Source organism: Bos indicus x Bos taurus, chromosome 1 (assembly GCF_003369695.1).
Source record: "Bos indicus x Bos taurus breed Angus x Brahman F1 hybrid chromosome 1, Bos_hybrid_MaternalHap_v2.0, whole genome shotgun sequence".
In the NCBI taxonomy this organism is placed as follows: domain Eukaryota; kingdom Metazoa; phylum Chordata; class Mammalia; order Artiodactyla; family Bovidae; genus Bos; species Bos indicus x Bos taurus.
Window position 1 is genome coordinate 45,765,253 of NC_040076.1, and position 13,234 is coordinate 45,778,486.

Sequence of the window (13,234 nt, forward strand, 5' to 3'; positions counted from 1 at the left end):
ATATATACTACCATATGTAAAACAGACAGCTAGTGGGAAGCAGGTGTATAACACAGGGAGCTCAACCCAGAGTTCTGTGATGATCTAGAGGGGTGGGGTGGGGTCGGGGGGAGGGAGTTCCAAGAGGAAGGTGATCTTATGTAAAACAGACAGCTAGGGGGAATCTGGTGTATAACACAGGAAGCTCAACCCAGGATTCTATGATGACCTAGAAGGGTGAGGTGGGGCGAGGGGAGGGAGGACCAAGACGGAGGTGATCTGTGTATTATTATGGATGATTCACATTGTTGTATGTCAGAAACCAACACAACATTGTAAAGAAACTATCTTCCAGTCAAAAATAAATTAAAAAAAAAGAAACTGGAACTCTCAAATTACAACTGCCATATCTACAAACTGATTTCCATCCCTACCTAAGTTTCTTCCCTTTTTGTTACAAAGGAAGTACTCCTCCTGTACAAGAGCGATCCTCTCCAACTGTCCTCTGAATCCTTTCTTTCCTTATTCCCATGTTAACAATCCGATCAGTTGGTCAAATCTCTCCCAATAAGAGTAAAAATAACGGAAACTTCCTGGACACCACACCGGATGCTGAGTTCACCGAACTGCCAACTTTCATAAAAATGTTTGAACTCGACTTCATTTTCTCATATTCCATTCATCCGTTACCCACTCTCACCTGGCTTCAGCCCCCAAATCTCACAATGTGGTTCCAATCGTCTTTGTACTGCTAAGGTCAGTGTGTGTTTTTCAGCCTGTGTTGCACCACAGAGCTACTTTCCAGGCCGCAGACGCACCCCTAATGGTGTGACGTCATATAGCAGCGCCTGGAGGAAAGGGCGGGATTTCCGGCTTCTAGTCTTTCGTCCACGACGGGAACTGTGTCGAGTGATAGGCAAGCTGTGAGTCACGTACGGCGCTCATCCCTTGGCAGAAGTTCACGGTAGAATCTTGGGTGCTCTTGGGTTCCTTGCGGTTTGCACCCGCGGGAGTTATTGTCTCTGCACTGCGGGTATGGGCGGCTTTCTTGTCTCCCAGCGTGTGTGGCGAGGTGGGAGGAAGCGGGAGGCCTAAGGTACTGGAGCCTGTGCGCAAGGCCGGCCCATAGATAAAAGGAAGCCCAGTGATTCATAAACTGTAAGTAGAACGATACCCGGAGGGCTTCCCTATTGGCTACGCAGCTAAGAATCTGCTTGGCAATGCCGGAGACCCGGTTAGATACATGGGTTGAGAAATGGCAGCCCACTCCACTATTCTTGCCTGGGAAATCCCATGGACAGAGTAATCTGGTGGGTTACAGTCCATGGCGTCTAAAAGAATGAGACACGAGGTAGCAACTAAACAACATCAACAAGGTACAATACATGAAACGAAAGGGTGTTGCCTAAAATGATATTCTTGTTCACTGTTTAAATTGGGGGGAGGCGAGTATTTCTATGATATCCTAAAAATAGTTATCAGTTACAAAGACAAAACTCAAGACTTTTTCTGAAATACATACCTCTCATATTGAAGCTGAGAACTCTCGCTTAAATATTTAGAAGAGTCTAAAGTAAAATGCTTTCTTCTTTAAAAGCTGTCTGAACTTGTTTTAAATAAGAGAAGCATTGACCGGGAGTATTTAATCGAAAAATACTTGAATGATAAATGTGAGCTATATACCGCGAAGCATTGGGTTCAGTGTCAAAATATAAACACAGGCCTTGTCCAGATTACCATGGTGGTGGTTTAGTTCCTAAATCGTGCCTGACTCTTGAGACCCCATGGACTGTAGCCCACCAGGTTCCTCTGCCCATGGGATTTCCCAGGCTAGAAATATTGTAGTGGGTTACCATTTTCTTCTCTAGGGGATCTTCCCAACCTAGGAATGGAACCCAGGTCTCCTGCATTGCAGGTGAACTCCTTCACTGCAGGCGGACTCTTTACCAGCTGAACTAAGAGGGAAGTCAATAGGAGGAATAGTTAATCTAAAGTTTGAGGTGACAAATAGCTAGAGATGTAGCTGGAGATAAGCAAAAGGTGATTTTGTGGGGGGAAAAAAAATTATATGCCACATATATTAAGTTTAGAGTTTGACCTGGTAACAGTGAGTTTAGAAGTACACATTGAGGAGGATGAGTGTATTGATCTGCACTAGCTCTAAATTGTTTAGAGAAGAGGGAGAGCAAATTTTGAAGCTAGGAGACACAATTAAGGAAGTTGAAGAGAAGTGAATGGATTCAAGAAGTACTTAGAAAGTAAATGATTATAACTCAAATTAGGAATGGAAGGTGTGAGAGAGGACAGTAATGAAATGACTCCCAGTTTCTGACATCAGCAAATGGATGGATATTATTGTCCCTTCCTGAAACAACAGAAGGAAAAGCAGATTGGGAAGGAAAGGGAGACAGATTTCAGTTTGTTGCATTTGAAGTGTCATCTCATACATGGTGATCAAAGTCAGGGAGGTAGATCAGAGTTCATAGAGAAAATATTTAGATTGAAAAGAGGTCTAAGGACAGAACTCAGAAGCATATCCACCTTGTGTGTGTTTGGGGGAGGGATGGGGGATGGAGCTGAACATCAGTGCACAGGTCAGACACCTAGGAATATGCAGTGTCAGTAAATGAAGCCAAGGGAAGAAGGAATTTTTCAAGTATTTTAGTTGCATTTTGTGAAAAATCGAATTCCTTTTTTTTTTTTTGCTTCAAGTCAAGCATTAGTTTCACATCTTTAAGCATCTTCATTGTTTTGTGGACTTCCAGACCTATAGGATAAAATTGTAGAGCTTATATATATATATATATATATATATATTTGCCCTAATTCTGGATATTTTGTTTGGCAATAACATTATTTGCTGCAGAGTAAAGTCTATATTGGAGAAGGGAGATTTTATTTTGTTTTTAAATCAGAAGATCTCTCTAGGGACTTCTTGGTACTCCAGTGGCTAAGACTTGGCGCTCCCAACATAGGGGTCCCAGGTTTGATCCTTGATCAAGGAACCAGATCCCTTATGCTGCAACTAAGACCTGGTACAGCCAAATAAATAAATATTTTTTTACAAAACTTTAAAAAAATCTCTCTTTTGAAAACATGAGGGCATTGGCACAGTGGCTGCCAAATGGTTTTTACTAGTTGCCATTTTCTGTAATGTTTCTGCCCTTTGTCTTTACATATTGCTCATTGAGGATCTTTTGTTTGGGTCTGTATCTAGGCTTAATAGAAAATGGAGAGTATAGTGCTATCTCAGCCATATAGTACATAACTTTGTTTTTCAGTAACATTGATCTTCTGGGTCCCCAGATACAAACCTAAGTAGGATCTTCAAGGTATCCTTTGTCTAAAACAAGAGTGAAATTCATATGTCAAATAAGAACCCAAAAGAGTTTTCTCCACTTTTTTCCTAATGAATGATCACAGGCTGTAGGCCACAGGAATCAAGAAAAACTAATGGCGCAACAATTAAGTTGGACTAAGATTCCACTTTGTGTTTCAGAATCAATTGTATTTTGATATCTCAAATTTATACAATCTTTAACTTTTCATTACATTTTTCTTTTTTTATAGGGCTTTTCTTACATGCCTGTTCTCCTCAAAATGAGTGTCAGTATCACCTTCTTAAGACCTTTTGCCAGAGTTTTAGTGCCATTTACCCTTCATAGGAAGAGAAGGGTTTTGTATTCAACAATTATGCAGAGATACATGTCTTCCAAAATACCAGCTGCATCCTATCCTAATAAGGAGAGTACACCACCTTCTGAAGAGCTGGAGTTGGACAGGTGGAAAATTACAATGAAATCTAGTGTGCAAGAAGAGGATGTTTCAACAGCCACAAGTAGCGAGGATGAAGATCCTCTAGCTGCCACCAGGGAGTTAGTTGAGATGTGGAGGTTGCTTGGCAAAGAAGTACCAGAACACTTCAGTGAAGAAGAGCTCAAAACCCTTATGGAATGTGTTTCTAAGTCATCAAAAAGGAAATATTTAAAATACTTATATATTAAGGAAAAAATGAAAAAAGCCAGACAAATAAAAAAGGAAATGAAAAAAGCAGAAAAAGAAGAACCTAAAAAAGATCAGCTACCAGAAACCATTAAGGAAGATAAACAGCAAAACTTTCTATTTCTACGACTTTGGGACAGGAATATGGACATTGCAATGGGCTGGAAAGGTGCCCAGGCCATGCAGTTTGGACAGCCTTTGGTTTTTGACATGGCTTATGATGACCATATGAAACCAAAAGAATTACAGAATGCTGTTTCCCAACTTTTAGAAAGTGAAGGATGTAACAGAAGAAATGTTGATCCTTTCCATATTTATTTCTGTAATCTTAAAACAGGTGGTGCCTACTATAAAGAGTTAGTTAAACGTTATGGAGAAAAATGGAACAAATTGCTTTTAACAGCAACAGAAAAGTCTCATGTAGATTTATTTCCAAAAGATAGTATTATATATTTAACTGCAGATTCTCCCAATGTTATGACTACTTTCAAGCATGACAAAATTTATATAGTGGGGTCTTTTGTTGATAAGAATATGCAGCCAGGCACATCCCTAGCCAAAGCAAAACGGCTGAAGCTGGCAACAGAATGCCTTCCATTAGATAAATATTTGCAGTGGGACACTGGTACCAAAAATCTCACTTTAGATCAAATGATGCGTATTTTGTTATGTCTGAAAAATACTGGTAGCTGGGAAGAGGCTCTGAAGTTTGTTCCTAGCAGAAAACATGCTGGTTATCTGGAGATATCTCAGCATTCTCAAGAGTTTCTCAACAGAATGAAGAAGTCAAAGACTTTTAATTCATTTCCAAGAGGCTCTATAAATAGACACAGGAAAAGCAGCTTGAAGGAGAACATTTGATAGCTTAAAAATAAAGTGGTTTAGGAATACAGTTCTATTAGTCCATTTCATCATGAAGGAAATTCACTTCTTTTTCTTTTAAAGGTTGTCTTTCCAAACTGAAGTATTGTCTTTCTCCAATTAATCAAATGTGTAAAACTTCAGAAATATATTTTGTTTACTATAGAAACAAACAAAATCTTAGAAAGTAAAAAGTTGTCCATGTTTGTTTGAGCCCAGTAAAAGAATTGTACCATTTGTGTGACTTTTTTATGACTAATTTGAGTCTCAGACTCCATTTTCCTTAAATGTTCTTTCAGCCATGTCAACAACCTTTCATCAAAATTGATGAAACCCCAGGTGGTGGTTTATTTAAGGTAACATTTGGTACAGTGGTGGGCATGTCATAGACACTAAGGTATATCGTTTAACTGAGGCTTTGTTAAGATGTCCCTTGGAATGTCATGAGATTGAGCTATATAATGAAAAATGTGTTTGTAGAGATAAAATTTATCTCTTGTCCTCTTAGGAAAAAAGATTTTATTTGAAGAGTGTCATTACAGCACTTCCCTGTTGTAGATAAAAGTATTTTCTTTTCAAGGAGATACTTCCTTTTTCCCAGTCCTGTGATTTGAATGGAAGCTGCCATATTTTTACAGGCCTTGCTCCCCTGGCCACAGCTGATTATCCCAAGAAAGACACCTCACTCACACTTTGAGATGAACATCTGACTTTTAAGTGAGGCCAGTCAGAAAATTCTTTTCCAGGATTTTTGGACTTCTCAAGATAGCCTGTGTTAATTCCTTTTTAGTGGTGAACTTTGAGAGGAAGCTATCGTGCCCATTGCTTTTTCTATGAAGGGGATACTGAAAGGAACTTTAGGAACCACATTCATTGTAGACTTGCACCATTGAAAAGTTGGAAAACATGGGAATAGAAATGGCCAAATATTTCTACTTGGTTTCTGAATTGGATGTTAGCCTGAGGCATGCTATCCAGTACATTTATTAAAGCAGAACTCAGTCTTTTACTAAATATTAAGTACTTATTCTGTGCCAAATTGTTACTGTGCAGTTTGTTGTTGTTTACTCAGTCATGTCCAACTCTCTTGTGACCCCATGGACTGTAGCCCACCAGGCTCCTCTGTGCATGGGATTTCCCAGACAACACTGTAACAGGTTGCCATTTCCTTCTGCAAGGGATCTTCCTGACCCAGGGGTCAAACCTGCATCTCCTACATTGAAGACACATTCTTTACTGCTCAATCACCAGGGAAGCCCTACTATGCAGAATTTAAACAACTAAATTTAGGTATTATCATTAATACTTTTTTATAGATAAGGAAAATGTACTCAAAATAACTGCCTTTTGGGCTTCGCTGGTGGCTCAGTTGGTAAAGAATCTGCCTGCAACGTGGGAGACCTGGGTTCAATCCCTGGGTTGGGAAGATTTGGAGGACGGCATGGCAACCCACTCCAGCATTCTTGCCTAGAGAATCCCCATAGACAGAGGAGCCTGGTGGGCTACAATCCATGGGGTCACAAAGAGTAGGACAGGACCAAGCAACTAAGCACAGCACAATTCTGCCTTTAAGTATTATCACAATTCAAAAGGTCTGTCTTGACTTTTAACCTACAAATTATGGCCACTATAATAAGGCAAGAATGAAATGCAATGGAAAAACGAGACACCTAACCTAAATTCATGGCATCTGGAAAGGCCTTGAAAAAGTCATGCGTAAACTTAGAATTGAAACAACTGCATTATGAATGAATTTCAACTCTTAGACCCTACTAAGTAGCAAGGTGCTAATACTTAAACTGCTTGAGATACAACCAGAAAGTAAAATAACGTAAATAAGTGATTAACATCACCTGACAGGATTGGCACTGGGGGAAAGCAAAGAGGGTTCCTGGACCACCCCATGAGTATCCAGTGTTCCAGCCCTGCTCCCTGGGTACCAGCTCCACTTCATAGGTTCTAACGTTGCTTTTTTAGATTGATCAGTTTCTCAAACTTTGTTTTTCTCATCTTATAAAACATTAGAAATAGTTCTTGACTCACATAAAACATTCAATATGGTGCCTGGCACCTAAGTGCAAAATAAATATAAACTAATTCAGACTATACATTCAAAATGTATAGCGTTTCTAATACAATATGTGCAAGTTATGTCCCTTTGGGGACACATACTTCTGTGTAACAATATGCTAAGATGTTTCAGTGATGCAACACTGGACTTTTTTGTGAATTTTTTTTCCTTCCCAATAGCCAAGCAGTAACTGACTTCTAAGATTGCTTCTAAATCACAGTGGCAAGCTTCCACAGTTTGAGCTCATACTGATGTTAGTTTTATAGATTTTTTTAGAATTTGGAATTTAGCAGAACCTCAAATACTGCTTCAGTTTCTTATAACTAGATAGTCTGATCTCCTGAGCGTGAAGTAGGAAGGAACAGCTTTTCCCTTTATCTCAACCACCCAATAATTTATTCTATAGTATTCTTTCCCTTTGAAGGTAACTTGTTTCCTAAGGTCTTCCCTTTATTACCTATTAGTGACATTTTCAAATAATAACGTTTCTAGTTCCCTCCTGCTCTTCAAACATACTACCAAATTCCCAGATTTTAATAATTAAACAATTTTAAAAATCCTCTATTTGCTACTATTACCCCTACTATATTACAGTTTAATTTCTAAGCCAGATCCTTCAAGTCAGTGTTCAGAACACAGCTTCCATTTCCTTTACACCACTGCTATTCAATAGAGATTCAATGCAATCCATATATGTACTTGACCCAGTAGCCATGTTAAAAATAAAAACTGAAATGAGTTTTAACATATTTAATCCATATGCCTACATTATTACTTCAATTTGTATTAGTTATTGAAAACTAATGTGATTTTATATTCATATTGTTTTTCAAACTAAACATTCAAAATCTGATACGTATTTTAATGGTTACAGAACATCTTAATATGAATACTAGGCTGCTCTCACCTTCTGAAATGGCTCACACTCTGGAGTGAGTTTCTCGCAGCACAACTCTCACTTTCCTAGGTGACCCCACCCCCTGGGGCCACCTCTGGCCTTTTGAGATAGCTCACACTCTTCTATGGGGTGTGTCTCTCATTAAATAAACCTGCTGTTCACTTTAATAAATAAATATATGAATACTAAATTTTCAATTGTTAAAATGCAGTCAAACCAAAACAATAGATGTGTTTAACAAAAGCTAACTGCTTCAGTTTTTTAACTTAAATGAGTTCAGTCCTTCAGTTGCACAAACCATGCTTTAAGGGCTTAGAGGCTGCCAAGTTGAAAAGTGCAGCTCAATAAACCTTGATAAACCTATGATCTATTCTGTGCTTATATCAGTTCCATTGTTTCCAGACAGATTCAGTAGCCACTTCTTACTAATTAATGGACCATGAAGATCTCACTCAACTCTTTCCTCTTTGAAATCCTCTTCCTTGTTTCTATATCACCACAATGGTCTTCCTTTTTCCCAGTCTAGCAGCTTATCTGCCTCATTCATTCATTTAGCAAGTATTTACTGAGTACCTACTATGTGCCCAGAAGCACTTTAGGAGCCTGGCAGGCTATGGTCCATAGAGGTGCAAAGTTGGACATGACTCAATTGACTTAACAGACACACACACACACACACAAAAGCACACACACACAGTCACAGAGAGTCGTATACAACTGAGTGACCGAGTACACAGTTGAAAAGTATAGCTGATTTACAATGTTCCATTTTTCCTTTTTGGAAAGATCTCATTTTGCTGACTAGGGATTGCACCCAGGTCATGCAGGTGAAAGCCTGGAATCCTAACCACTAGGCCACTAGGGAACTCCCTTTTATGTCTTATTTACTGCTGTATCCCCAGGACCTGGTACAGTGCCTGGCACATAAAGTGAAAAAAGAAAGTGTTGGTCACTCAGTCATGTTTCACTCTTTGTGACCCCATGGACTGTAGCCCACTGGGCTCCTCTGTCCATGGAATTCTCCAGGCAAGAATACTGGAGTGGGTTGCCATTTCCTTTTCCAGGGGATCTTCCTGACCCAGGGATCAAACGCAGGTCTCCCACATTGCAGGCAGATTCTTTACTGACTGGGCCACCATGGAAGATGCAGCTTGATATATGTTGAATGAATCAACCTGATTCATTTAAAAAGGATAACTTTAGATGCTCTATTGACACCAGATTAAATGAGAGGGACCAGTTAGGAGGCTACTGCAGAAACAAAAGCAAAAAAATAACAGTGAGTTGGATCAGAGTGGTAGCAGTTCAGTTCAGTTGCTCAGTCGTGTCCAACTCTGGGACCCATGGACTGCACCACACAAAACTTCCCTGTCCATCACCAACTCCCAGAGCTTACTCAAACTCACGTCCATCGCATTGGTGATGCCATCCAACCATCTTATCCTCTGTCGTCCCCTTCTCCTCCCACCTTCAATCTTTCCCAGCATCAGGGTCTTTTCCAATGAGTCGGTTCTTCACATCAGGTGGCCAAAGTATTCAAGTTTCAGCTTCAGCATCAGTTCTTCCAATGAATATTCAGGACTGATTTCGTTTAGGAAGGACGGTTGGATCTCCTTGCAGTTCAAGGGACTCTACAGTGTCTTTTCCAACACCACAGTTCAAAAGCATCAATTCTTTGGCCCTCAGCTCCCTTTATAGTCCAACTCTCACATCCATACATGACTGCTAGAAAAACCATAGCTTTGACTAGACGGACCTTTGTTGGCAAAGTAATGTCTCTGCTTTTTAATAGGCTGTCTAGATTGGTCATAGCTTTTCTTCCAAGGAGCAAGCATCTTTTAATTTCATGGCTGCAGTTACTATCTACAGTAATTTTGGAGACCAAGAAAATAAATTCTGTCACTGTTTCCATTGTTTCCCCATCTTTTTGCCATGAAGTGATGGGACTGGATGCCATGATCTTCGTTTTATGAATGTTGAGTTTTAAGCCAACTTTTTCACTCTCCTCCTTCACTTTCATCAAGAGGCTCTTTAGTTCTTCTTCACTTTCTGCCATAAAGGTGGAGTCATCTGAGTATCTGAGGTTATTGCTATTTCTCCAAGCAATCTTGATTCCAGCTTGTGCTTCATCCAGCCCAGCATCTCGCATGATGTACTCTGCAATAAGTTGAATAAGCAAGGTGACAATATACAGCCTTGATGTACTCCTTTCCCAATTTGGAACCAGTCTGTTGTTCCATGTCCAGTTCTAACTGTTGATTCTTGACCCGCATACAGATTTCTCAGGAGGCAGGTCAGGTGGTCTGGTATTCCCATATCTTGAAGAATTTTCCACAGTTTGTTGTGATCCACACAGTCAAAGGCTTTGGCATAGTCAATAAAGCAGAAATAAATTTTTTTCTGGAACTCTCTTGCTTTTTTGATGATCCAGCAGGTGTTGGCAATTTGATCTCTGGTTCCTCTGCCTTTTCTAGAACCAGCTTGAACATCTGGAAGTTCACAGTTCACATACTGTTGAAGCCTAGATTGGAGAATTTTGAGCATTACTTTGCTAGTGTTGACATGAGTGCAATTATGCAGTAGTTTGAAATTCTTTGGCATTGCTTTTCTTTGGGATTGGAATGAAAACTGACCTTTTCCAGTCCTGTGGTCACTGCTGAGTTTTCCAAATTTGCTGGCATATTGAATGCAGCACTTTCACAGAAAATACCAAAGAGACACTGGAGACTATGAGTATAAACAATCCTTTCAAAGAGTTTCTATATGAAGGGGAATAGTAATGAGGAGGTAGAGGGAGTTATGAGATCCCAAGAGTTTTTTGTTTTGTTATGGTTGCTTTGTACATATGGAAGATAACGTTAGAGGGAGGGATGGGATTTATTGCACCAGTAACAGAAAAGAAGACAGAAAATAAAAGTACAAATTTAGATACCACATCACAGATACAATGAGAATATACAAAAGTTCTGTTTTGTTTCTATTATTACTGAAAATAAGAATCAGATTCATCAGTTGAGGAGAGAACAGAGAAACTGTGAAATAGTCTAAACAAGTGAATGAATTAGGGCCAGGGTTCTCAATGTGTGGTCTCCAGACTAGCAGCCTCACTATTTGGGAACTAGTTAGAAATGTATGTTTGGGGGGGCCCACCCACTGAATCTACTGAATCAAAAATTTAGTGGTACCAGAATTGTAACTGTTTTAAGAAGTTTTCAGATGATTCTAATGTATAAAAACTTGACAATGATATAGGGAAATATAATGGGATTATAGCCTGGATTAAGAACCTACTAGGAGAAGGCAATGGCACCCCACTCCAGTACTCTTGATGTACTTGCCTGGAAAATCCCATGGATGGAGGAGACTGGTAGGCTGCGGTCCATGGTGTCACACAGAGTCGGACACAACTGAAGTGACTTAGCAGTAACAGCAGTGGTAAAAGAACCCTCCTGCCAATGCAGGTTAGAAACAGGTTCAATCCCTGGTTCAGGAAGATTCCCTGGAAGAGGGCAAGGCAACCCACTCTAGTATTCTTGCCTGGAGAATCCCATGGACAGAGGAGGCTGGCAAGCTGCAGTCCACAGGGTCATACAGAGTCAGACACTAGTAAAGCGACTTAACACGCAGACACTCAAGGTTAGTGAAACCAAGATTAGCCACGTTTCTTCTCTGATTTTTTGTATTTCTCTGCCTGAATTCCAGGTTCACCTCCACCTCTTACTTTTCAGTGCCCCTGTTTCCTCTTCCATAAAAGCAAGAGTAACTTTAACAGTTGATTTCATGTTAAAAAATTGCAGATTGTGCTTGGCATATAGTAAGCATGAATTTACACTGCATAGTATAGCTATCACCTCACACATTACACATTTAAATTATAGTAATTGTTGTTTCTATTAATCTTCATTTTCAGCTTATTAAGTCACTATTTGAGTAGCTCTTAGAGACTGCAAAAAAAATATCTACTGTTAAGCAAGTACCCACCATGAGCCAGGCAATGTATTACAAAACTTTACCTGTATTATCACACTTACTCCTCTCAGGAACCCTATAAGTATTGGTACATTTTTATAGTTAAAATGTATTAAGATTACCTTATCAGTTCAAGCTCACAGAATTAGCAAATATCACGGTTATAATCTAAATTAAGTTTTGTGTGATTCTATCAATGTTGCTGCTCTTTGCCCTGCACCCAACTGCCTTTTCACCCCTTAATCCATTTATTGGGGTGATTCCTGCAAGTTGGCATTCACTTCTTCAATGGGTATTTATTGAAAACTGGTGTAATCTAGGTCTGAGGGAAACAGTGGTGAGCAATTTAGGTACAATATGACCTCAAGGAATTGACAGGCGAATGGGTTAGTATCTTCCATCTTTAACTTCTACAGTGTGGTACATGGAACTGGATAGCTTTATGTGACCTCTCTAAAATTCATTTTTGTCATTTAAAGACAGAAGCATCTATGAGTAAATACATTTGTAACTATAAATGAATAGCTCATGTTTATGTCTCCATTTAAAAAATGATTAAAGTGAGTGTCTCAGAAATTCCTTGGCCATCCCATGGTTAGGACTCCATGCTTTCAGTGCTGAGGGCCCTAGTTCAATCCCTGGTTGGGGAACTAAGGTCCCAAAAGCCACTTGGTGTGGCCCCAAAACAAAACAAGAGAGTATCATCCATTAAGTAACTTTTGAAGAGCACATCTAAGAAAAAGAAACAAACATGAATTAATTACATGCTCCCTGGTAGCTCAGCAGTAAAGAATCCGCCTGCAATGCAGGAGATGTAAGAGATGCAGGCTAGATCCCTGGTTGGGGAAGATCCTCTGGAGAAGGGCATGGCAAATACTCCAGTATTCTTGCGTGGAGAATCCCATGAACAGAGAAGCCTGGTAGGCTACGGTCCACAGGGTCGCAAAGTTGGACACGAATGAAGCAACTTAGCACACTATGTAAAATATTTTGCTGGGCACTTTTACATATTGTCATAGATGATGAACCCAAGACTTCAAATCACCGTATCAGCAAACCACCCTGTTTCTGTCATGGTGACAGAACACACTTTCATTCTTTCTGCTTTCCCTAAGACTTGGACCCTGACAAGTCATCCACTCACAGATACAGAGCACATTTCACATATGAAATGAGCCATATAATGTGCTGTAAAGAAAATAAACTATTTAAATGGTTTCTGTGGGCAAAGAAATTTTGAACCATCTAGGAAGACCTTTAAATACATATATATATTGAGGGAAGTACAAAGTGACCAAAGCAAGGCATTGTATTATCACACTTGATCCCCAAGACTACTCTCTGAGGATGTACAAATTATTATCTCTGTTTTATAGAGAAGGAAACACAGGTCTGTAGAAATGCTGAAGGTTTACTCAGTCAGTAAAGGGATTCAAACCGATGTTCTGACTCCT

The 13,234-nt window shown here is 39.6% G+C and overlaps 2 protein-coding genes across 14 annotated transcripts in view; one reads left to right on the plus strand and one right to left on the minus strand.

Moving 5' to 3' along the window:
- The window catches only part of SENP7 (SUMO specific peptidase 7), a 170,799-nt gene extending 169,983 nt beyond the window's left edge, over window positions 1-816 (minus strand). For 7 of the 10 annotated variants that reach the window (XM_027562205.1, XM_027562102.1, XM_027562056.1 and 4 more), the window contains exon 1: window positions 680-782. The gene's annotated coding sequence lies outside the window, so the exon portion shown is untranslated. Of the gene's footprint in view, window positions 1-679 lie in introns of all 10 variants that reach the window. The other 3 variants (XM_027561898.1, XM_027562138.1, XM_027561836.1) reach the window with 3 other exon arrangements.
- Window positions 817-843: 27 nt separating this feature from the next.
- On the plus strand, window positions 844-5,079 carry TRMT10C (tRNA methyltransferase 10C, mitochondrial RNase P subunit). 4 transcript variants are annotated; one of them, XM_027562323.1, is made up of 2 exons: window positions 844-943; window positions 3,550-5,079. In XM_027562323.1, the coding sequence occupies exon 2, from the start codon at window positions 3,562-3,564 to the stop codon at window positions 4,840-4,842; it is 1,281 nt and encodes a 426-aa protein (XP_027418124.1). In that variant the 5' UTR covers window positions 844-943; window positions 3,550-3,561; the 3' UTR covers window positions 4,843-5,079. The 4 variants fall into 4 exon arrangements, with proteins under 4 accessions (XP_027418124.1, XP_027418305.1, XP_027418395.1 ...); XM_027562504.1 differs by having other exon boundaries at window positions 844-902; XM_027562594.1 differs by having other exon boundaries at window positions 871-1,012.
- The last annotated feature ends 8,155 nt before the right edge of the window (window positions 5,080-13,234 follow it).